Genomic DNA, 23601 nt, shown 5'->3' on the forward strand with positions numbered 1-23601 from the left:
CATATCGTCCTGTTGATGACGACTCTTTACTGATGTTGGCAGCATTCATGATTATCGCTTAGATCCATTAATTCACTAAAGATTGCCAGATGGTGATTGTCTTATTTTATAATTCATTTGTTGGAATTCTGTTATTTGCTGTAAAACTTCTGTAAAGAGAAACTTTCTCAAATATTTGGTTACCCTGAAGTACAATTTATATAGAAAAGGCAAATTAAATGTTTGATTCTTTCCCCTTTACAATTTTTGAAAATAATAACTTTGGCCTCCTAACATACTCTTAAGATGATTAATTTTTGGATTAACATAAAAATGTTTAAATGTTATATATAAATCACTGTAGTTATTATTCTTATTCTTCAAATTTTCTCAACTCTTTCCAGAGGGAAACTATTTAAAGTTGGTTCATGATCAATTGTGACACAGCCAAGTGGTCTTTCCCATGTTCTTCTTGCTTTCTGGCATGACAAGATATTTTAGACTCATTTTGCTTCCAACCCAGAATCAGCCATTATTCCAATTCATTTTAGTGGGAAATATATTTTAAGACTATATTCTGGACACTGGGTATACTCATTATTTTTGAGCCAGTAAGAGTGGACAGATCTAAGAAATATGTATGTCTTAAATATTTTATTTTGACATAATTCAGGCTTATAAAAGTTGAGAAAAGAAAAAAAAGAATTTCTGTATACTTTTTATCCAGATTACCCAATGTTGTTAATGTAATAATGTCAACATTGGTGGTTGATATTTTGCTTTATCATTTTCTCTCTCTTTCACATTGATATATAAAATTTCCCCAGAACCACCTGAAGGTAAGTTGCCAATATGATACTCTTTATCCCTAAACACTGCAGAGTGTATTTTCTATAAAGAAGGACATTTGCTTATGCAGCCACAGAATAATTATGCAGTCACAGAATAATTATCAAATGTCAAAGGACATTTTCTTATGCAGCTACAGAATAACATTAATACAATACCAATAACCAACTTTGTTTAAATTTCATCAATTATTTGAATCAAGTTGCTAAGGCAATAAAGAATCCTGGGTCGGGGCGTCTGGGTGGCGCAGTCGGTTAAGCGTCCGACTTCAGCCAGGTCACAATCTCGCGGTCCGTGAGTTCGAGCCCCGCGTCGGGCTCTGGGCTGATGGCTCGGAGCCTGGAGCCTGTTTCGGATTCTGTGTCTCCCTCTCTCTCTGCCCCTCCCCTGTTCATGCTCTGTCTCTCTCTGTCCCAAAAATAAATAAACGTTGAAAAAAAAAATTTAGAAAAAAAAAAAGAATCCTGGGTCACATATGGGATTCAATTCTCATGTTCTTGTTGTTGCCTAATCTCCTTTAATGTAGAACAGTTTTCAGTATTTGACATTTATGAGCTTCAAGTTTTTTACTTTTTTTAAATTTTTTTAATGTTTATTTACTTTTGAGAGAGACAGAGGATGAGCGGGGGAGGGGCAGAGAAAGGGGGAGACACAGAATCTGAAGCAGGCTCCAGGTTCTGAGCTGTCAGCACAGAGCTCAATGTGGGGCTCGATCTCACGAACTGTGAGATCATGATCTGTGCCAAAGTTGGAGGCTTAGTTGAGTGAGCCACCCAGGCGCCCCTGACCTTCATGTGTTTTAAAAATATGGGCCAGTTATTTTTTAGGAGGTCCCTCAATTTATGTTTTTCCAATGTTTCCTATGATTATAGTCAAGTCACTCATTTGAGGCAAGAATAACACAGAAGTGATGTATTCCTTTCTTCTCAAAAGGCACATGATACTGACTTGTCTTATTGCTAGTGATGTTAACCGTGGCCACTTGGTTAAGGTGGTATCTTTCATGATTCTCCACTGTAAACCTGCTACTTCTCTCTGGTTAATAATTAAATATCTTCTGGGGACTAACTCTGAAACTACGCAGATAACCTGTAATTCATCAAAATTTCACGTACTAATTTTAACATCCTTTGCAGGCCCTCCCTGAATCAATTACTATGATGGTTGCCAACTTGTGATTTTATAATTTCACCATTCCTTCTAAATTTATTTGTTGGTACTCTACTGTGAGAAAGAGCTTCTCCTTCACCTCCATATGTGTATGTATGCATGTAAGTAGGTATATCAGTATGGATTATGAATTATTATTTCATTCAATGAACTATATTACTATCATGATGTTTAGGCTTTAACATTCCTAGAAGGAGCTCCCACAAGTAGGTTCCCATGTCCTTTTGAAATGTTCCATCATTCTTTGATTGCATCTTACTTCCTGACACTAAAAGATATTCCAGACTCAATGCATACTTTCTCCGCTGCAGCCCTAGATTCAGCCATTTCTCTAAAGAGCCTTGGTTCCTTTTAATAGAGAATGATATTTAGAAGAAAATACCTGGGCTCTAGGTGTGCTCAGTGCTGGCACAGAGTGAATTTTATTTTTCAAAATAAAAAAAATATGAATTATTAACGATACTTCCTCTTCAAAACAGGATTATAAGATTTTTACTTAAATTTATCAGTCCCACATCTGTATTTCCTTTCCTCTATGCCAAAAATTCTGGTTCTTAAGGATATCAACATAATTACTTCTTTGCTATATCACACAAAGCATAGACAATAATCTCTTTATAATACTACCAACACTATCCATCAGTGACACGACTACCAAAAACAATTTAAAGTGTATTGCTGTTCCCTCTGTCCTTAGAGTATACCCCAGTAAAGAACAATCAAATCACTGTGCTAATAATGACTTGTAATAAATTCATCTCAGTGTGTTTATGCCATCAATGTGAAGTACAGTTGTCCCGATTTGTTTCACTTTACTTATGATTATTAGAAACTACTGTTTTAAGATTTTATTGTATTTAAATGGTTCCAAGTGCATATATTCAAAGTTCTAAGAAATCAGCCCACTATCCCTATCCTCTCCTCTCTATACCTTTCCTTACTCCTAACTTTCTGTATCTTCCCCTTTTACACTTTTACAATTGTGTGTGTGAGTGTGTGTGTGTGTGTGTGTGTGTGTGTGTGTGTGTGTCACAGTACGACAGATTTTGCTCTTGTAGTTTTGGCTTTAGTATAATCACATATGTATCTATACTTTCATTACACTTGCCAAGATAAATGGTAGCATACTATAAACACATTTCCTCTCCTTGCCTTTTTCATTTAATAATATATCCTGGGAACTACTCTGAAGTCTCTATGGAGACATTCTTTCATTTTTACAGCTACATAATATTCTGTTGTGTGGATATACTATAATGTATCCAGTATTTTTATTTTAATGGACATTTAATTGTTTTAAATTTTTGCTATTAAAATAGTACAGCAAGGTATAATCACAATGCATAAGTCTTTTCATATTTTTGCCAGTGTGTCTTTGGAATAGATTCATAGAACTAGGATCATTTGATCAAAAAATATTGCACATAAAGCTTTTTAAATATTGAAAAATTTCCCTCCATAGTGTTTGCACATTCCCACCAGTACATTCCCACCTATTTCCTCACAGCCTCACCAACAGAATATTTTTATAAACTTGGGGATTTCTATAAATTTGATAGGTAAGCAGTGGTGCTTCATTTGCATTTCTCTTACTTTAAATGAAGCCCAGCATCTTTTCATATCATTAAGAGGCAGTTTCATTTACTTTCTGTGAACAATCCATTCATATGGCTCATTTTTAGTGGAATTTAGGCCTTTTGTTCTCTATTTTTAGAAGTGCCCTACAATTAGAGTTATTAAGCTTTGCCTGTAACGTAAACTGCAAATATTTTCCTTTGATTGTCACCTTCCACATTTCATTTTTGAGAGATAGGTTTTTAAGATAAAACATGAACAATCATACTGGCATATTAGGATCATTGCTTGTTATAAATCAAACATATAACCAACATAACCCTTTACTGCCAAAAATATGTGATACACATGTAGGTCAGATGTGGGTGGGCAAGAAATTCTGGAACACAGAAGCAACACAAGGATCATAACAATATAAGTATGCCCTAAATCCCAAAACCATTCTCCAAATAATCACATAGACATGCATACTCACATACACAAAGAATGAAATCCAGATTTGTTTAGAGAGAAATGAATAGAAATGAAAAGTCAATAGCAAAACAAGTCTATCTAGCGAAAAAACACCTTATCTTTAAAGGAGTTAACTTTTCAGTCCTTCCACTGGTATACTTGGTGGAGGCAATCATCAAGTGGCTAGAAGGCCCATGGCATATTATGTCTGTACCAGATTTCAATATTACTTATATTCATATAGCCAGTCTGAAATAATAAAAACAAAAACCACAGTCTCTCTTTAAGCTTCCTAACTTCTTAGTGAGGCAACATAACATAGTATTTAAGAAAATGGGTTTTAAAGTTAAATTTGTACTCATATCTGAATTCTACAGCATATTATCTATATCTGTAAATTTGTACAAGTTACAAACTCTGTGGGCTATGTGTAAATTGTCCTATGTGTAAAATGCACAGAAGAGCTTTCTCATAGGGCTCCTGTGAATATTTGTAAGAAAGTGTACTTAAAGTACCTGACACAGTACCTGGCAAACTATATGCTTGATAAAATACAATCTGTTAGTACCTGCCGAGTTAGTCTTTTGTATGGTCTCATATATATTTAACTTCCATGTTGAAACATTATTTGTGAGCATGAACACTATAACTGGCTACCCTTCTTTCTACATTTCTACCATATTAGAACTAGAGCTCTTGATATAATGAAATAACTCAAAGAAAGGTTTTGATAGTAAGAAATATGGTAAAAGGCTACAAAAAATGAAACTGGATTAGAGATTAGTTCTGGCTATTACACAATTATTTCCCAAAGGCTTAGTGTAGGCTTAGCAGATACTGCGAACAAAGAGTTTCTAATAAAAATCGCAATTATTAATTGAGTGATTATTCTGTACCAGGCGCCTGTAATAAGGACTTTACTGGCATAACCTACTGGAGAGACTAAGAGTATAGACTCTGGAGTATAAACAGGCTGAGTTTGAGTTCCAGTTCTTCCATTTACCGTGGGACCAAGGGGGAACATATGAAACTCTAAGAGCTCCTATTTTTTCATTTATTAGACTGGTAAATAATAGTAACTATATCATGAATATGACATCATTGTTAAGAGCATGGGCTCTGAGGTTAATGGTCTGAACTTGTGCCCCACTTTTATTTTGAATTAGTATAACCTCTGGTAAGTTTAATAACCTCTCTGCATTCCAAATTTGTCATTTGTCAAATGGGAATAATAGTCCCTAATTTCACAGGGTATTAGTAAATACTAAATATGATACTGCAGGTCAATAATCTTGAACACTGCCTGGTATGCAGTAAGTTCTCCAAAAATGTTAGAGATTTTTCATTAGGATAAAATGGTGTAATCTGTAAGAAATGCTTAGCCCAAGGTCTAGAATAGAGTATGCACTAAATAGTCCATTTTTATTATATCTCTTATTAATAAATCTATTTAAAGATTCAAGGACTAGAAACTCAAGTTATCATTCAATAGGTAACAAAAGTTAGTTAAAGAGAATATACTGATAAGTTGTCTAAAAGATATGCAAACTGTCTACCACCCTAAATAAAATGTATCTTTTACTTAAGCCAGAACACCAGGAAGCCCTGTCCTATACCTCACTATTGAGACTTCCTGTGGAATTGTTGCAACTAAAGTTTGCTTTTGCATTATGATATTTGCCTGGATCAGCAGACTTTATTCAAACAACTCCTGTGAAACTAATGATCTTATTTACTGTAAGAATATGTTTTTTAAATTGTGGTAAAACAAATGGTAACATAAAATTTACCATCTTACACCATTTTTAATATACAATTCAGTATAGTGTGTTCATGATGCTGTGCAAACCAATGTGGAGTAGACCTCTTTCATCTTGTGAAACTGAAACTTCATACCCAGTGAACAAATCCCATCTTCCACTCCCCCCAGCCCCTGGCAACTATCACTGTACTTTCTGCCTCTATGAATTTGGTTATTTTAGAGACCTCATATAAGTGGAATCACACAGTATTAGGTCTTTCTGTGACTTTTTTTTCACTTAGCATAATCTCCTCAAGGTTCATCTGTGTTGTGGCATGTGACAAGATTTCCTTCCTTTTTACGTATGAATAATATTCCACTGCATGTGTGTGTGTGTGTGTGTGTGTGTGTGTGTGTGTGTGTTTTGTTTATCTATTCATCCATCAAAAGGCACGTGGTTCCTTCCATCTTTTGGCTATTGTGAATAATGCTATGATGAATATGGGTGTGTAAATCTCTTTGAGATCCTGCTTTCAATTCTGTTGAATATATACCTAGAAGAAGGATTGCTGGATCACCTGGTAATTTTATCTTTAATGTTTTAAGAATTGTCATACTGTTTTCCATAGTAACTGCACCCTTTTACATTCCCACCAACAGTATGCAAAAATTCCAATTTCTATACAGCCTCACGAACACTTACTATTTTCTGGGGTTTTTCTGATAGTAGCCATACTGAGGGTTTGAGGTGGTATCTCGTGGTTTTGATTTATGTCTAATGATTAGTGATATGGGGGTCTTTTCATATGCTTGGTCATTTGTATATCATCTCTGGAGAAACGTCCATTCAAGTTCGTTGCCCATTTAAAATCAGATTATTTGTTTTGTTGTTGAGTTGTAGGAGTTTTTTATATATTCTGGATATCAACCTCTTTATCATATACATATGATTTGCAAATATTCCTCATAATCTGGAAGCTATTTTTTGTACCCTGCTGATTATATCCTTTGGTGCACAGATGTATAAAAATGTTTTGAGGATATTATTGATACATTATATGTATGTACTTCATGACAATAAATGGGGGATATTTTTCTTGAGATTCAGTAGTAGGAATGGTTAGTTTTCCTGTGAACTACTGTTTTTCTCTAATCCTATGGTGATGAGGATACCAAATGACAAAAAGCTCAATTGTGGCTCAACTATGGTGAGGATACTGAGCCTCAAGACTGCATGTTGTGCAGGGGACTCACATTTTTCCTATACTCTGTTCCCTTTGAAATGATTTCTCCAAATATTCCTTTTAAATGTTTTATATTTTATATATTTTAGCAATCTACCTAAAATTATTTTTGAGTGGGAGAGTAATTGATGTTATTTTCAATAGTTACTAAAACCATCACATTTCACAGGGAAGGAAACTAAAGCTCAGCATCTATAAATAACTCTCTGAAGTTCACATAATTAGTAAATGGCAGGAGGAAAGGTTCAATACAAGGTTTACTCTGTGGATTTTTCCAAAATATCAGGCTATTTCGTCAAGCAGTGAACAAAAATTTCCATAATATGAGACAAGAAGTATCATTTGTGATGTGGTTGCTATATCCTCTAAGTACTCAGAGGAGGTGAGATCACTTTCTGCAAGAGTGATCAGGCAAGCCTGGAGCTTGAGAAATAGAAAAGTTGGAAAGAGGGGAAGGAATGACAATGAGCAAAAATGTGGAAATAAACAAGAATGTGACCTGGAGGTACCATAGTCTAGCTGCCTTACAGTATTCCTTGTTGAGCACAACACAGACTCTGAATAGAGAAAAAGAGGGAAACAAAGCATAAAATATAGATCTGAGTGACAAAATGGAGACTGTTAATTCTGGTGTTAGAAATATGGACTTAATTTGGTAGGTAGCAGGAAGTCATGGAGAATTTTTAGCGGGATTCCCTAAGTAAGTTTCCCTAGAACCAAAGGCTTAAAAAGTGATATATTCTTATGTTCTCTGAAGCAAACCTGTAAGACAGTAAAGGAAGCAGAAGACAGGGAAAAAGCTAAGCAAATATATGGGTTTGGGTAAAGTCTACTCACAACCTGATCTCCTAAGGAGCTCTAGAATGTAAATGACAAATCAGGGTCTTATTTCAGTCCATCACTGGCTGAGAACCCAGGCATCTCTGGGCAGGATGGCTCCTAATGGATTGAAGCAATCCTCAGGAAGAGTGAGCCAATAAGGACCCAACCCTCAGAGTACTCAAAGGACTGGTCACACTGCCCCAGGGAACGGTAACTGAGCAGGCACCATCCATGTCTACTATATGGCATTTTGAAGGATGAATTGGAATGGTAGCAGACTGAAGAATTAGATACAGATTTAGAAGGTAATATCATCTGAACTTGAATAGTGGCTGTGAGGCAAAATGATAGCTTCCTCAGAACGTCCATGTCCTAACCCCCAAACCTTTGAATATCTTACATTACATGGCAAGAGGGACTTAGCATGATTAAAGTTAAAAAGGTTAAGATTCAATTACTCAGATTAGCTAGGTGGCCCCAACCTAATCACATGATCCCCCAGAAGCAGGAAGCTTTTTCTGGCTACAGTCAAAGATAGATGAAAAAAAAAAATAAAAATAAAAAGATGAAAAAATAAAAATAAATAAAAAATAAAAAAATAAAACTCCTTTTAAACTGAAAAAATAAATAAATAAAAAATTAAAAAATTTAAAAAATTAAAAAAAAAGATAGATGAGATGTTGCTGGTTTTGAAGAGGCAGGAAAAGGTCCATGCACCAAGAAATAGAGCAGCCTACAGAAGCTGGAAAATGTAAGGAAACATATTTTCTTCAGAAACTCAGGAAGAAATGCAGCCCTACAACACCTTGATTTTAGCCTAGGGAGACTTGTGTTGAACTTCTAAACTATGGAACCATTAGATAATAAATATGCATTATTTTAATTTGTTACAGCAGCAATAGAAAACCAATACATTGGCTAAGGAAAGGACAAAACTGATGAATAAGAAGTTGTTAGAATTCCCACAACTAAAAATAAAGCCTTAAAAATAACATCAGCCTCTGTTATTAGTGTTTCCATTTAAAGTAAAATTAATCATTCAAAACTAACTTTAGAAATTGCAAAAAAAATCATTTCAATGAAATTATGATTGCATATAATTGGAATATGAGAGTAAAGGAACGGTACTTTATAAAGGTCAAGAAAAACAGATCTTTAGCAAGCCCCCAAAGTTATTAATGAAGATTAAAAGGAAAAAGCTGAATTGATTTTTATTATTACATTTAAGACACAGGTGTCAGGTCAACACAAATTGTAAATAATTCTATTTGGCTTTTTTTATACCTGCCTGAGATTCACATTTTCTTATTGAGAAAAATACAGGACTGTGAGCTTCATGGTCAGCAGAGAACGCTATGGGGCCAACTCTCTCCTCAACCAAGGCTGCTTTCCAGGCAGGCAAAGGATGGTGTCTGTGGCTCTGGCAGCCTGTGTTTGCCTTTTATTACCTGGTACTCTTAAGAAAAAATGGGTATGAGAGTGGTAACAATTTCTTTGTACTGACATCAATATTTTTTAAGTAAAAGCTTATTTATGACAATTGTTGACATCTTGATAAAAATTAAAAATAATAAATGTGCAATGAATTTCAGCAATTTCTATGAGGTCTTCGAAAACAGGAATGTCTGGTAAGTAAAAATTATCAGTCTATACAATTTAGTTAAACAGAAACTCTCTCTCCTAAGAGAGAGGGTTTGGGGTGAAGCTATACCCAGAGCGTGATACTAACCAAGAGTCATGGCATCCACTGAGGGCGAGGGTGAAATCTATTTTCAGTTCAAAGAACAATCAGTACATTCTTTAGCTCACCAAAAAAGGTGTAGACACAGCCCCACTGCTAGTCAGAACCCAGAAGAAAGGAAGGATGAGGGCCACGCAGAACCACACAAAGCTAATTTATGACTCAGGCAGCCAGGGCTTTGCAGAATATATTGGAAGGAACAAATGAACCTAGAAATAGAGATGATGGCTTTGTACTTAAAGTGAGCGAATAAAGATGCACGGATTATGTAATTTCTGCAAGTTGTAAGGAAGGTCATGGTGTAAGAGGGAGACCAGCATGGGCCAAAGACAATGATGGACACACAGAGGAAGAAGACTAGAAAAGCAGGACAAATCGAGAAGATCACATCTGCCACTTTTTCTACTTGCTATTGTTTAGAGTCAAAGTCTAGTTTTGCATAGAGTTTGTATAGATATAAATTAAATTTTTTTATAAATTTATTTATTTTGAGAGACAGAGAGAAGAGGGTGTGAGCAGGGAAGGAAGCACAGAGAGAGAGAAAGAGAGAATCCCAAACAGGCTTCGCACTCTCAGTGCACAGCCTGATGTGGGGCTTGATCTCACAAACCAGGAGATCATGACCTGAATCGAAATCAAGAGTCAGACGCTCAACCAACTGAGTGACCCAGGCACCTCAATATAAACTAATTTTTAAATATTTCAATAGTCTATTAACTTAATACTTAAAAGTATATTAATAAATTTTACCTAATATTTAATCAAACAGAAATGTATTCTTATGGTACAAAATTCAAAAGGTCTAATTTTATTTGGAATAGAAGAATACTAACTTTATTGCTTTTGTAAAAAAATTATAATTATTACATTATAGTTCATTATTTCAAAAGGTAATGACTTATAGGACCCCATTTTTTGTATAATACTTTCTATCATTTTCTATCTATAACCATCAAATCAACTGCATTCTGTTTAGAGAGATATCTGGACCAACACTCACCAAATATTAATGGCTATTTCTAGGTGCATTCCCCTTTTCCAACTACATATCTGTTGTCAGATTTTTTTTTTCAGCTGAGACAATTTATCATAACACATGAAGTACAGAAACAGATATGAAAATCCAGAAGTTTCCAATTAAGAGATTTTCAAAAAAGTAACAAATGTAATGTTCTCACAAATATCTTGTTTTGGAAAATGAAGTATTTTTCATAAAAAATGTTATTGTTAATGTAATGGTTTTATCACTGTTTTTTAAATGAAGAACATACATTGAGTTTTTAATCTCTTACATGGTAAGTATTGATAGTTATCATCTACACAAACCAAAGCTTCTTGGGGTCCTCCTCTGTCATTTGTAAGAGTGTAAAGGAGTCCTGAGTCCAAAATAATGTGAACTTTTATCCCAATGACTTCTAAATGTATAACTAAATCAAGTCTCTGATGGGTAACAGCTCATATAAATATGTTTAATAGACAACTCAAAATAAACAGCCCAAAGAGAACTCCTAATGCTACTGCAATCTGCTTGATTTGCCATTTCCCCAGTCTTTCCAATTTTGGCAAATGGCACTACAGTTGACCTAGTTGTTCATCTTCCAAACCTAGGATTCATCATTGACTGATTTCTTCTATATCTCCTCACATCTGACACATTTACAAGTTCCACTGACAGTACTGTTAAAATATATCCCTAACTATATCACTTCTCACCACCTTCACAGTTATCACCCCAGCTGGGGCACCATATTCTCTTGGCATCTTGGAATTTTGAAACAAAACAAAACAAAACAAAAACTTACTGAGTAAGGTGTTGTAGGTACAAAGGGTAGTTCTAGAAAAGTACAAGTGTTTTCTATATAATAATCATCATCATATATAGAAAAAAATTTTATATAATATTATGTTTTCTTTTTTTTTTAGTATAGTGATTTAGTGATTACAGTGATTCAGTTTTCTCTAACCAAATTCTAAAACTCTTGACTCCAAAAAATAGGTGAGATATATATATATATATATATATATATATATATGTCATGCAATAATTTTCATAAAAGAATCAAAGCATGTCACTGAAAGTTTTAAAAATGTTAGCACCAAATAAATAATATTTGAACACTTTATGTTTCGGAAAGTTTTTCATTTAGACAGTACGTTAAAATGTAAATTCTACATTTTATTTTCAACTTACCTTATCGAGTTCATCTGAAATTGCAATACCTGGGATTCAAAAGAGATTTATAAAAAAGTTTTAGAAGCAGTTTTAATAACCCAATGTTAGAAACAAAAATAAAAGTTCTATTTGTAAAACTAGCACATTTTCCATTCTATTTTTTCTTGTTATTAGTGCTTCAGAATATTGAGGTACATCCTTCTCTACTAACAAAAACAAATTAGGAATTTAAGTCAACTATAACAGCATGAACTGCCCAGACAATGCAAATGTGCAAAGAAGACAAACAAGTACCACACTGCTCGCAGATCGTTAAACGCAGAGCAAACATGCAAAGACAGGTGTGGAGATATTGTCTGTTACAATGACCATCAAGTACAGCTTAGCTTGTTACAATTTTGTTCCTTCTTAAGAATTGATTTAGACTCCTAGAGTGATTCAATATCAAGGCAGAATAGTGGTTGGAGATCATTTATTTTAATTTCCTTATTTTACAGATGAAAACACAGACTATAGAGCGTAAGGAATTTGCCCTCTATTCCCTCAGATGGACAGTTTCTTGAGTCAATGGATAAATGATTCCTCCTCACCAGTTCTCCTTCAAATAATCCACATATTTCTCCTTGTATATCTCTAATTTCTCTTTACCATTCCTCTAAAATTGGTCTAAATCAGAAATGTAAAAGTTTTAGTCCTTAATTTATTTGTGATAATAGACTCTGTTAACCCCACTCTCCTTCTTGAAATGCCTCTCTTTTCTATTCTCTTTGTCTTCTTCACAAGAATCCTCTTTTTTGGGGAGGGGGGAGTCCTTCCCTGAAATGCCTAGGGTTCTTTGCTGAGGTGTCTTTCACTTAATACACTTCCCGTGGTAATCTAACGTATAAAACTGACATTTTTATTTCTCTCTATGGTGATGACTAGTGAATCTTTATCACCAGCATAGATCTTCTTCCTGAGCTACTTGCTGAATCCTTGTGGGCATTTCAATTTCAATATGTCAGGCTAAGGGCATCCTCCCCCCACTGCCTCACTTCTCCTTTTTTTGAACAATGGTGTGCCTATGGCTGAACATGGGTACTCTGGCCACGTACTATAGCAGGAGTATCTAGCCCTCAGGTTTGGGGCCTAGGGTAAAGGGAAGCTGGTGTCCAATCGCAGTGTGGAATGAGCCAAGAGACAAGGCAAGTTCTCAGGTTTGAAGTCAAAGGAAACACAGAGAAAATAAAAACAGGTTGAAGCCAAAGTTCAGCGACTATAAAGCCCAAGAAAGAATGAGTTGGGTTGGAAAAGAGAACCTGAAAACAGTAATAAGAAAATGTCTGAGTATAAATCTCCTCACCCAATCAGGTATAGAATGCCTGTACAGGGTACTTTGTTGGTTTGCTGTATATTATCTCTCTCTCTGTGGACCTAATAAATCAATTATACACAAAGTAGAAAAAGATGCCCTACTTCATCTGAGTAAATGGTACGACTCTTCCCCCTGTAGATAAAACGAGAATCACAGGTATATTTGAGACGCATTCTCCGTAGCAATACTCTATGAAATTCTTTTTTCATAAGGTTATTGGTAACAGGTCCCAGAATAAAACTCAAACTGGCTAAATAGGAAACTTCATTTGGGAAAGGAATTATGCCTCTAACTATTCCAAGTGTGTGGTCTCACATATTTTGTTAAAATATCTATTATTATATTTTCCTAACATTTACATATTTTGATGACTTTGCCTAAGAAATTATCTAGACAAACCTCTATTATACATGTAATTCTTTCCGCTATTACTCATATCAAATTGCATTAGGGTATTTTTCACTTTACATTATTTTATTTTTAATCAAAGCTTAAACTGATTAAAAGCAGTTGGAAGAATGTTAAAGAAATGTTCCTTTTCAGAAGCATGAAGTCCTAATGAGAACAGTATCTATTGAGGAGCCAGGATTTTCCTCCTAGTTCCTAGAAGAGCATTCACACCTATTCCCTGACAGGAGACTAACCACTTTGTGGTACATCCTTCTCTACTAACAAAAACAAATTAGGAATTTAAGTCAACTACAGCATGAACTGCCTGGACAATGCAAATGTGCAACAAAAACAAAACAAGTAAACATACTGCTTGTAGATCGCTAAATGCAGAGCAAACATGCAAAGACAGATGTAGAGATGTTGTCTTTATGTTATAATGACAATCAAGTACAGCTTAGCCATTTCATTAACTCTTAAAATCCATTATATTTTAAGTTATATTTTATAAGTTCACAGAAATTGAGAAGCAGGGGGCACAGAAAATATACAAGAAGAACTATAGTGCGTTGCTACAATCTGTTGCAAGGAAAGAAGGCTCAGGGTTTGACTATGGGTGGGTAGTGGCTGGGATACACGGTCTTCCTAAAACTCAAACTGAAACCTTAAAGGAAACGTTGTCCTATCAGAGTAGCCAAAGAGGCTTGGCTTAGGGTAGCAATAGTGTGCAACTTACAGAAGTGGGCTGCCTGTAAGAAACTGGGGAGAATGAGTTCCTGCAGAACTAAGCTTCTCTTCTGGATAAAGAGACAGGCAAGGGCTCCCACAGCCATGTCAGAGGTGGTTTCCTGATTCTGCTGTAGTGCAAACCTATCTGGATGGAGTCCCTTTGTGTCCTTCAACTTATGGGCATTTCCATTTATTCAAATCTCCAAAGAGGTCTCAGTGGTATCAGAAATTTATGTTAAAACACAGCTCTCACATTACCAAATTTGAGTTCTGCTCTCTCAAGGAAACGACAGCTATCTGCTTTACCAAGATGTTCATCTTCCCAGGTATCAGCTTAGCCCTGCGGTTCAAATTCAGTTGTAGTTACAAGAAATGGAAGTAGCAACTTTTCAGAAGTCATTACAGCTTAGTCAGTGTATTTCATTTCCTAACAGTAGGTCAGAAAATTCTCATGGTATGAAATGGAACTAGGTATTTCTCCAAATTTTTTTCCCTATGGAAAAAAAATCCCAAACTGGCCCAAAATGGCTTGTGAGAACCATTTGTTCTCACAAATTCTGCACAATTCTTCCTAACTCCTCATTCAGTAATGTCACACTGATAGCCTGAAATTAGCCATGGTGGGAGTATTTACACCCTGGAGATTGGCAAATGCTACAAATAGGGATTATTCTTAGAGTTAGCATCCCAGCACACCCCTGAGTATAATGGTGGTTATTGTGTTAAATATATGGTAAATGTTAAATATGGTAAATAGTGTTAAAGCAAATACCTGTGTAAGTATCACACATATCAACAAACAGAACATTACTGATACTCCAGACCTACCCCTGACCATCTGTCAATTAAAAGACTCTTTAAGTAGGGGTGCCTGGGTGGCTCAGTCAGTTAAGTGCCTGACTTCGGCTCAGGTAATGATCTCAAGGTTTGCGAGTTCGGGCCCCACGTCAGGCTCTGTGCTGGCAGCTCAGCGCCTGGAGCCTGCTCCTGATTCTGTGTCTCCCTCCCCTCAGCTCCTCCCCTGCTCACACTCTGTCTTCTCTCAAAAATAAATAAAGATTAAAAACATTTTTTAAACACTCTTTAGATAGGCTGCTGACTGCTTTTAGAGCAAAGGGAATTCCTGCTACCAACTGAGGGATTCTATCTTCAATTTGGTTACTAAAGAACCAAGTTGGAAAACTTTTCTGTAAGGAGCTAAATCGGAAATATTGCAGGATTTTCAAGTTACATGTGGTCTATGTAATATCCTTCTTCTTTTAAACAATGTTTAAAAATGTAAGAAACATGCTTAGCTTATGGGCCACAAAAACAGACCACAGGCTAGATTGGGATCCTTGGTCAGAGTTTGAGGGAGTCTTGCTCTAGAAGCACATGCCAATTTTTATCCTTCATTATTGGCTCCATCAGTCTTCAAAGGACATTTCTAAACCTTAAGAGTTCTCATCAGGCCCCTACCCATCTCCTCACTGTAAAGGACTTTCTCACTATAAAGGACTTCAACTTCTAATATCCTGAAAAATTTGAAACTATCAGATTTAAACTCCTTAGAAGTTCTGACCCATCCTCCCCAAGCCATTTACATTGTTCTCTCTAATCGCAGAGGACAATATGTTCTCTCTCCTAAGAAGCCCAATTTCCACACCTGTTTCTTGACTCTGTCCTCATCTACCTTCTCTGGGATTTGCTTCATCTATTATCTTCCTTCTCTGTCCTGAATCTGCAAGTTCTTTCTTTTGGTTTCCTCTGATCACCCTAAAACCCATTACATAAAACCCATTACACCCACACACATATTCTGTTATCTCCCCTCTTCCCTGTCTGTCTCTATCTTTCTTTCTCTCTCTCTCTCATAGACACATGCACACATGTGCATGAAACTAAAGGAAACCAAACCAAAATAACTCAAAATCCTAACATCCTTCACCCTCCTCCACTATAATGTTCTCTTTCACACCTTTTATTTTCTCATCAAAACTTTTCAAAGTGTTTATACTCTTTGTATCTCTTCCTTACTGTCCATTAACCCTTCCTTCCCCTACATACTAGCCTCTCCTTCCACTATTCTCTTGAAACGTCTGTATACACATCCTGATCATGTAATCATATGGAACACTTTCTACTACAAAAAGATATCCCATTTTATTTCACTTTATGAAGCCAGTACACCTTAATCACAGAAAAATATAGAAGACATAATACGGGGAAAAAGGAAAACAAGACTCCATTCACAGACAACTAATGATAACAGCTGGTTATGAATTCTTTCAAATAATTTTGTACACATGTACAGGCATACATATAAATACTGTATGTCTATATAGGCATATATATGATAAAATTAAAACAAAACATACACACTTTTGTTACCCACTTTTTATTTAAAGCATATCTAACTATATTTTATATTGCTATTTTCTACATCATTTTTAATGGCTATACAGTGTACCATTGTGTGAATGCACCATGATTTATTTATCCATTTCTCTAATAATAAAAAATATTTAATTTCCAATTTTTCACTATTATGAGTCTCACAGCAGTGAACGATGGAAGTAGAGCTTGAAGACAGCAGCACACAATTTGGAATACATTTCCATCTTTTTCTTATAAACTTGTCTGCCACTTCAGACACCTCGGTTTCCTGAAATACTTTCCCCCTTTGATTTTTATGAAAACATTCTAGCTTGGTTTTCATTCCACCCTTTCCATTCTTCTCAGCTAAATCACTTGTCTACTTATATCTCAAATGCTGATGGTGTATGTTGGTGGTTGTCTTTGTCTATGCACTGAAGATCCCCTCATCCTTATCCCTAATCAAGTATCTCCAAATAGGCAACTTTTATATGTATGTGCTTGTCTGCTGGGACCAGAGAAGAGCTATCCACAACACCTGGATGTGCCTTCTGTATCTGAAACCGGGGTGTGAAACAATACTCCTCCTTCACACCCAAACCTTATTTGAGGTAGAGACAGCACCCAGTCACCTTGATTATAAACAAAACCAAAACAGAAAACAAATTCTTATTTGAGCGAGAGACAGCACCAGGCACCTTGATTATAAACAAAACCAAAAACTAAAACAAACACTTTCTTCTCTCTTTATGTGCACCCTTCCTTCATAAGAACCAAAAACTGTTAGTCATATAATAATCCACATTTTCTTAAGTCCATTCTCTCTTTTCTATCCCGTGGCTTTTTTGGGCTTTTTTCATCTCATCTTTGCCTTGAGGCATGAACCATAATCACTGTCCCAGAGTGATTATTCAAAAGCATGGGATGGCGGTTGCTTACAAGATCCCTGTAGCATAGAAGCCGCCACCCCCTGACTCCCCTGCCACCTAGACTTCCTTCTTCATTGCCTTTTTTACTTGCTTTATCCTTTGTGCATCAACAGTATAAATAACTTTCCTCTTACACACATGCCTCCCTCCCCATGATATATCTTCACTCTCCTTTCACCCTAGCTTTACCATTTCATCCTGCTAGACTCCATTCAGATACAGTTTCCATCAGGTTGGCCCTAAACCCCCTTGTTGGAGGCTCTTTGATGCTCCCATAAGCTCCCGTAAGGTGCCTTTTACAAGGCTTTGAAATCCTGCTTCTCACACCTATCTCTCTTACTAACCAGTGAACTTGATCTGGGTGCACATGTGAGCCATCTTGTACCCCCACAGGCATGTATGAGGACCAGATGAATCCGTGCGGCAATGAATGGATAAACAACTGCTGCGTTATCTGCTTCCTTCTCACTCCCAGGCTGTCATTCTCCAACTCCTCAGGCTGTTTGTCAGGCAAGACTTTCTGGGTATGTTCATGATTAACAAACTAAAAAAGTCATTTGTTATTTTTTTCTTGGCTGAGTCCAGACTGCTATTATCAGTCACGGAACATAAATATCTGTCTTCCGTCCTCTCAGCAGCTGGGTTCTTTTCCGTGGCAAAGTTCCAGCCAGTGTTTCTCATGAACTGCAATCTATAGACTGATGTCTGGATGGACTAAAGATACTCATCCTATTGCTGCTTCACTTCAGGGAAAAATGCTAAGAGCAGCAAAAGCCTTAGGCTCAGAAAATGCTGGAAGCCCTGCTACCCTGGAAACAGAACTTTGCTAAGGAAAAGATTCTACTGACCAATATCATACAATAGGGAGCTTTTAGTTTGTTATTTACCTACTTACTTACCTGTTTATTTTTAAGTGTAACTCCTTCAATAGATAAGCACAAACAGCAAGTAAGTGTGTTCAGAGAAAAATATAGAAGCACAAAAAGGGGGCACCAAATCCAGTCCAGGAAGGACAGCAACAGTAATTCATTTTGGAAGAAATGATATTTAAGCTGAGCCTAGAGAGAGGAATAGGATTTAGCTTGGCTGAAATGGAATCTATAGAGAGAAGTGATGGTGACATTTCAGGGTACAGGGACAACATAAGCAAAAATGTAAAATAGAGGACCTTCAATAAGTGTGAAAAACTCCTGTGTCGCTGGTGCATAAATGGCTAGACGATAAGCCTTGAAAGATGATACAGGAGACCGGATCAGATCAAGTGGCACATTCTATGAGGTTTTAAGGAAACACTGAGTATCTGCAAGAACTTGGTGTCAGGTTTTCACTTTAGATCCATCACACTGATCACAGCAAGGGACTGGAGGAACTGAGAAACAAGAGTGTGGGCAAGACTGGTTGTTCATTCCTCAAGCCATTTCTGTATTTCTCCTGCACCCACAAGCTAGACTACATTTCCCAGCCTCACAGCTAGTTGTGCAATGTGGTCAGAGGGAATGCACTACACTTTTGCCTCTAGGCTTCAGATCTACTTCCCCCTTCTGCAGGACCGTTGGAGGCCATGTACTGAAGATTGCAGAGTAACAGGAGGGAAGTAGTCTGCATCCCTACCACACCACACTGAACTACTTTTTGAGGGGAAAATACTTACGTTGTATTCAGCCACAGAAATTCTGGCCATGAGATTCCCCTAACACCGGTTATGCAATCCAGCCAGCCACTAGCTCAGTAAGGGCAGGGACTGCATCTGTTTTTCTCCATCACGGGGCAGGAATGAAATGAAACAAAACAGAACGCGTTAAATGGATAAACCAGTTATTTGGTCAGTGATGTTGAGAGTATGAACTAGGGGTAGAGAAGAGAATCAAACCCAAGATAGAGGGAAGATGAGCAAGATTTAGTAATTAATTACTCACGAACAGTTAGGAAGAGAAAGGAATCTGTAAGGTTCCAGTCTGTGAGAACTGGAAAGTGATGGTGCTGTCACCTAAGAAGAGGCATGAGGAAGAAAAGCCATGTTTGAAGAGAGGTGTATGATCTACTTAGACACACCAAGTTTTGTGCAGCAGTGGGATATCCGAATGGAGATAGGCTTCAAACATTTTCCACGAAGTGTAAACAGTCTGGATGGGAAATATACTCAGTTGAGTTAGCTGTGTGGGGCTGACCCTGTAACTGTGAGGGAGGATGACAATGGAAACAGAACATTTGAGAGAACAAAGGATGACTTGTGGGAACAGCATTCAAAGTGGCCAGGAAGACAGAGGAGCGCCGGAGTGAAACCTGTAAGAAATGGTGTGAAGGGCATCCGAGAAGATCTAATGAGGGCCTGGGCCCAGAAAGCAGATCTGAGAGTCCGAAGACAGACAGAATAATCAATGGTGTTAAAACTACCAGAGCAATTTTGTAAGATGAGGACTGGAAAAGTGTTCATTCAGTTTGACCATCTGGGTTCAACTGGTGACCACAGTGAGAAAGGTTTCAATAGAATGATAGGTGCAATCACAGAGCCACATTGAGGGGAGAAAGGAGGAGAAACAAGCAGAGGTAATGAGTGTTCATCATTTCTTTTGAAAATTTGTATCAAAGAGGAAGAAGAAATTCTGACGTCTTGAGGTAACTCAAACTCAAGAGAAGATTTTTCATGGGTGTTTGTTTTTAACATTAATTACAGCTGTGGTATCCAATGGTAGCCACTCATCATGTGGCTGCTGAATATTCGAAATTGTGGCTAGTTCAAACTGAGATGTGACATAAACTAAAATTCACAACTAATTCTGAAGACCTGGTATGAAAAAAAATCCCAATAATAATTTTAATATGGAACACAAGTTTAATGGATAACTTAGATACACTGGGCTAAATAAAATATTTTATTAAAATTAACTTTACAGGTTTCTTTTTGCTTTATTGTAATGTGCCTGTTTGAAAATATAAAATGTAATGTGGCTCACATTACATTTCTGTTGGGCCATGCTCAGCTGGAGCATGTTACAGGATATTAGGGATAAGCAGTAATACACTTATAATGTATGTGGTAGGCAGAATTCTAAGATGGTCCCCAAGGTATACAATTGTGTACTCCTTTCTCTTTGAGTCTGCATGGAGGGACTATAAATATGAATATAAAAGGATATCATTCTCATGATTTGGTTACTAACTGGTTCAGTGAGTAAATCAGAAGAGATATTATCTTGGATGGCCCTGACCTAGTCAAATGAGCCTTTTAAAAGAAGGCCAACCTTCAGAGAGATGATCCTCAGTGCATTCAAAGAAGTAGTTGTGAACTACCATTACCAGAAGATCACAAAGCAAGAACCTGAGAATGGCCTCTGTTTCTAAGAGCAATTCCCCGCCAATAGCCAATGAGATAACAGAGATCTTAGTACTACAACAGCAAGGACTAAATTTGGCCAATGACCTGAATGAGCGTAGAAAGAGACCCCGAAGCCTCAGGTGAGATCGCAGCACCAACCAGCACCTTAATTTCAGCTTGCCTAGACACAGAGTAGAGGACTCAACTAACCTATGCCTGTACTCCCAAGCCACAGAAACTATAAGGTAGTAAATTGGTATTTTTTTAAAGCCACTAAGTTTGTGGTCATCTGTGACACGGTAATAGAAATATAATATCTAATATTTAATTAGCAATTATTATGTATCATAATTAATCATAATTAATGATACATATTGCAATTTTACAGAAAAGGTAATTGAGACACAGAGAAGTTAAGAAATTTTCCCAGCATCATAAAACCAGTATCAGTGGGACTGGAATTAGAAAGAGTTCCACATACAGAAAAGACAAAATGATTAATGGGAATCAGATCTCAGAGGACTGGGAAGGAAATGGGATCAAGATCATGGGTGGAAAGCTTAGCCTTAACAAGAGGAACAACTCCTCCACTGAGAAGGGCAGGATAGATGTGGATGTATTTTCGTACGCAGATGGGTAGAGGGGAACACATTTTACAATTAAGTTTTTCTATGAAGCTGGAGGCAAGCTAATTGCTAAAACAGTGAGGCAGGGAATAAATATGGGTGTGAAGATTATTGTGTGGGTTTTTCATAATTGCAGAACAGTGGAGAAAGGGGGGGACTGACCAATATAAGTAACAGTGCTGAAAATCAAGAATCTAGATGTAGGGTTCAGCTGGACCCTGCCATTTTTCCTTGGAGCTCTCAGCCTTACTGGTGAAGAAGCGAAGACTGCAGCACTTACGCCAAGATGGGAATTTCACACAGAGACACAGCAGAAGAATGGAAACAACAGGGAACAAGAATATTGGTGACACAAGCCCATAGTTCAGTATGGGCAGGGGAAGCAAGAAAAAAAGATGAAAAAGAATGAAGTGCAAATATACTGCAGACACTCCAATGTACTGAAGGTCACAATTCAGGAAGAACAAGAGTGAGGATAACAAAGAGCTAGAAAGAATGCAAGCAGGAGGAACCACAATCTGTAAGCCGTGAGTACATTTAACTTTGGAATATAAATTATAGATCATTAAAACAAAGACTTGTGAAAACTGGAGAGGTCTTGATGGTAATCCGGGATAAATTACTTCATTTTACAAAAGAGGAAATTTGAGGAAGCAGGTCAAATGATATACTCAAACCTGGGAGGCACCTGGGTGACTCAGTCAGTTCAGTGCCCAACTCTTGATTTTGGCTCAGGTCATGACCTCACGATCTGTGAGAGATGGATCCCCGCGCCAGGCTCTGTGCTGACAGCGCAATGCCCACTTGGGATTCCCAAGAAAAATCAGTATGAATTAACTTTGGGATATATATTTTATTTTCTTTACATCAATACCTATAGAAAAATGCTTATATCGGGGCGCCTGGGTGGCGCAGTCGGTTAAGCGTCCGACTTCAGCCAGGTCACGATCTCGCGGTCTGTGAGTTCGAGCCCCGCATCAGGCTCTGGGCTGATGGCTCAGAGCCTGGAGCCTGTTTCCGATTCTGTGTCTCCCTCTCTCTCTGCTCCTCCCCCGTTCATGCTCTGTCTCTCTCTGTCCCAAAAATAAATAAACGTTGAAAAAAAAAATTTTTTTAAATAAAAATAAAAAAAAAAGAAAAATGCTTATATCTATACTCACATTCATATCCATATCTACATATATATCCACATTAATATCCATACGCATATATAAATATTTATTAAACAGAAGTATGACCAGTCACAAGCAAAGATAAGTAGGCCCCTGTTACGTTGGGGGTGGTTGTAAGTCCGTTTTCCCTTCTCTCCATTGAAGAAGAATTACAATGAATAAAGGAATGATAGAAACTGTCTTTTAGAAAACCACAGTAATAATTGTTCTAGGCAAGAGTCACCAACGGATGTTGAAATTACTGGGTGAAAGTGTGAAAAAGAAACATGATTTTTTCAAAGGCTTCATGTATCTTTCCTAAGATATTTATTAACTACAAAAAGGAACAGTATTAACTTTATAATGGTGAAAGCTGGTAGACACCACCTTAACCAACTGACTGAGGTTAGTATCACCAGTAGTATGATGATGGGCCCTAATATAATGCACTGAGAAGGATGCTGCCCTAAGGCCCTTCAATCACAGCCACTAAAAGAGATACATTATTTGGGAATGTGAAGGTCTTGTATCTTTGCAACTTCCCTATTCAAAAACAATTTTTCTCACTACTTGAAAGTCAGATGGAAACCAACACTTGAAGGAAAAGGCATGAGTCCAGGCTCTTGGATTGTGAAAGTCAGGTTTGAAGAACATTTGGAAATGCGGCAAAAGGAGGGATCCAGGAACCAAAAATCCACTGTGCCTACCATATCATGACTATGCAGCATTACAAGACACTGCAAGTTTTTCTAACACATCTACCTTTTAAGGGAATCATAACATAAAGAGAGTCATAGTTATTGACTGACTTTAAGATAAAGCATTACATTGAAAGGTTTGCAAAAAGCCAGGAAAAAAAAGCATGGTACAGTTGTTACTGAAACAAAATTCCCATTTGCAAACTGAAGAGAATACCTATTCTTTCCCGTTATTATTTAAATCCTTTCAGGAGAGAGGGAGAGAGAGAGAGAGAGAGAGAGAGAGAGAGAGAGAGAGAGAGAGAG

At 36.9% G+C, this 23601-nt stretch overlaps 1 protein-coding gene across 1 annotated transcript in view; it reads right to left on the reverse strand.

The window, feature by feature from the left end:
• CUNH8orf34 (chromosome unknown C8orf34 homolog) overlaps positions 1–23601 on the reverse strand; it is a 412431-nt gene that overhangs the window by 285828 nt on the left and 103002 nt on the right. Inside the window, 1 exon segment of the mRNA XM_040487647.1 lies at positions 11766–11794. Within this exon segment, the coding sequence (XP_040343581.1) occupies positions 11766–11794 (29 nt within the window).

Source organism: Herpailurus yagouaroundi, unplaced genomic scaffold (genome assembly GCF_014898765.1).
Source record: "Herpailurus yagouaroundi ecotype Mexico unplaced genomic scaffold, PumYag 165, whole genome shotgun sequence".
Classification (NCBI taxonomy): Eukaryota; Metazoa; Chordata; class Mammalia; order Carnivora; family Felidae; genus Herpailurus; species Herpailurus yagouaroundi.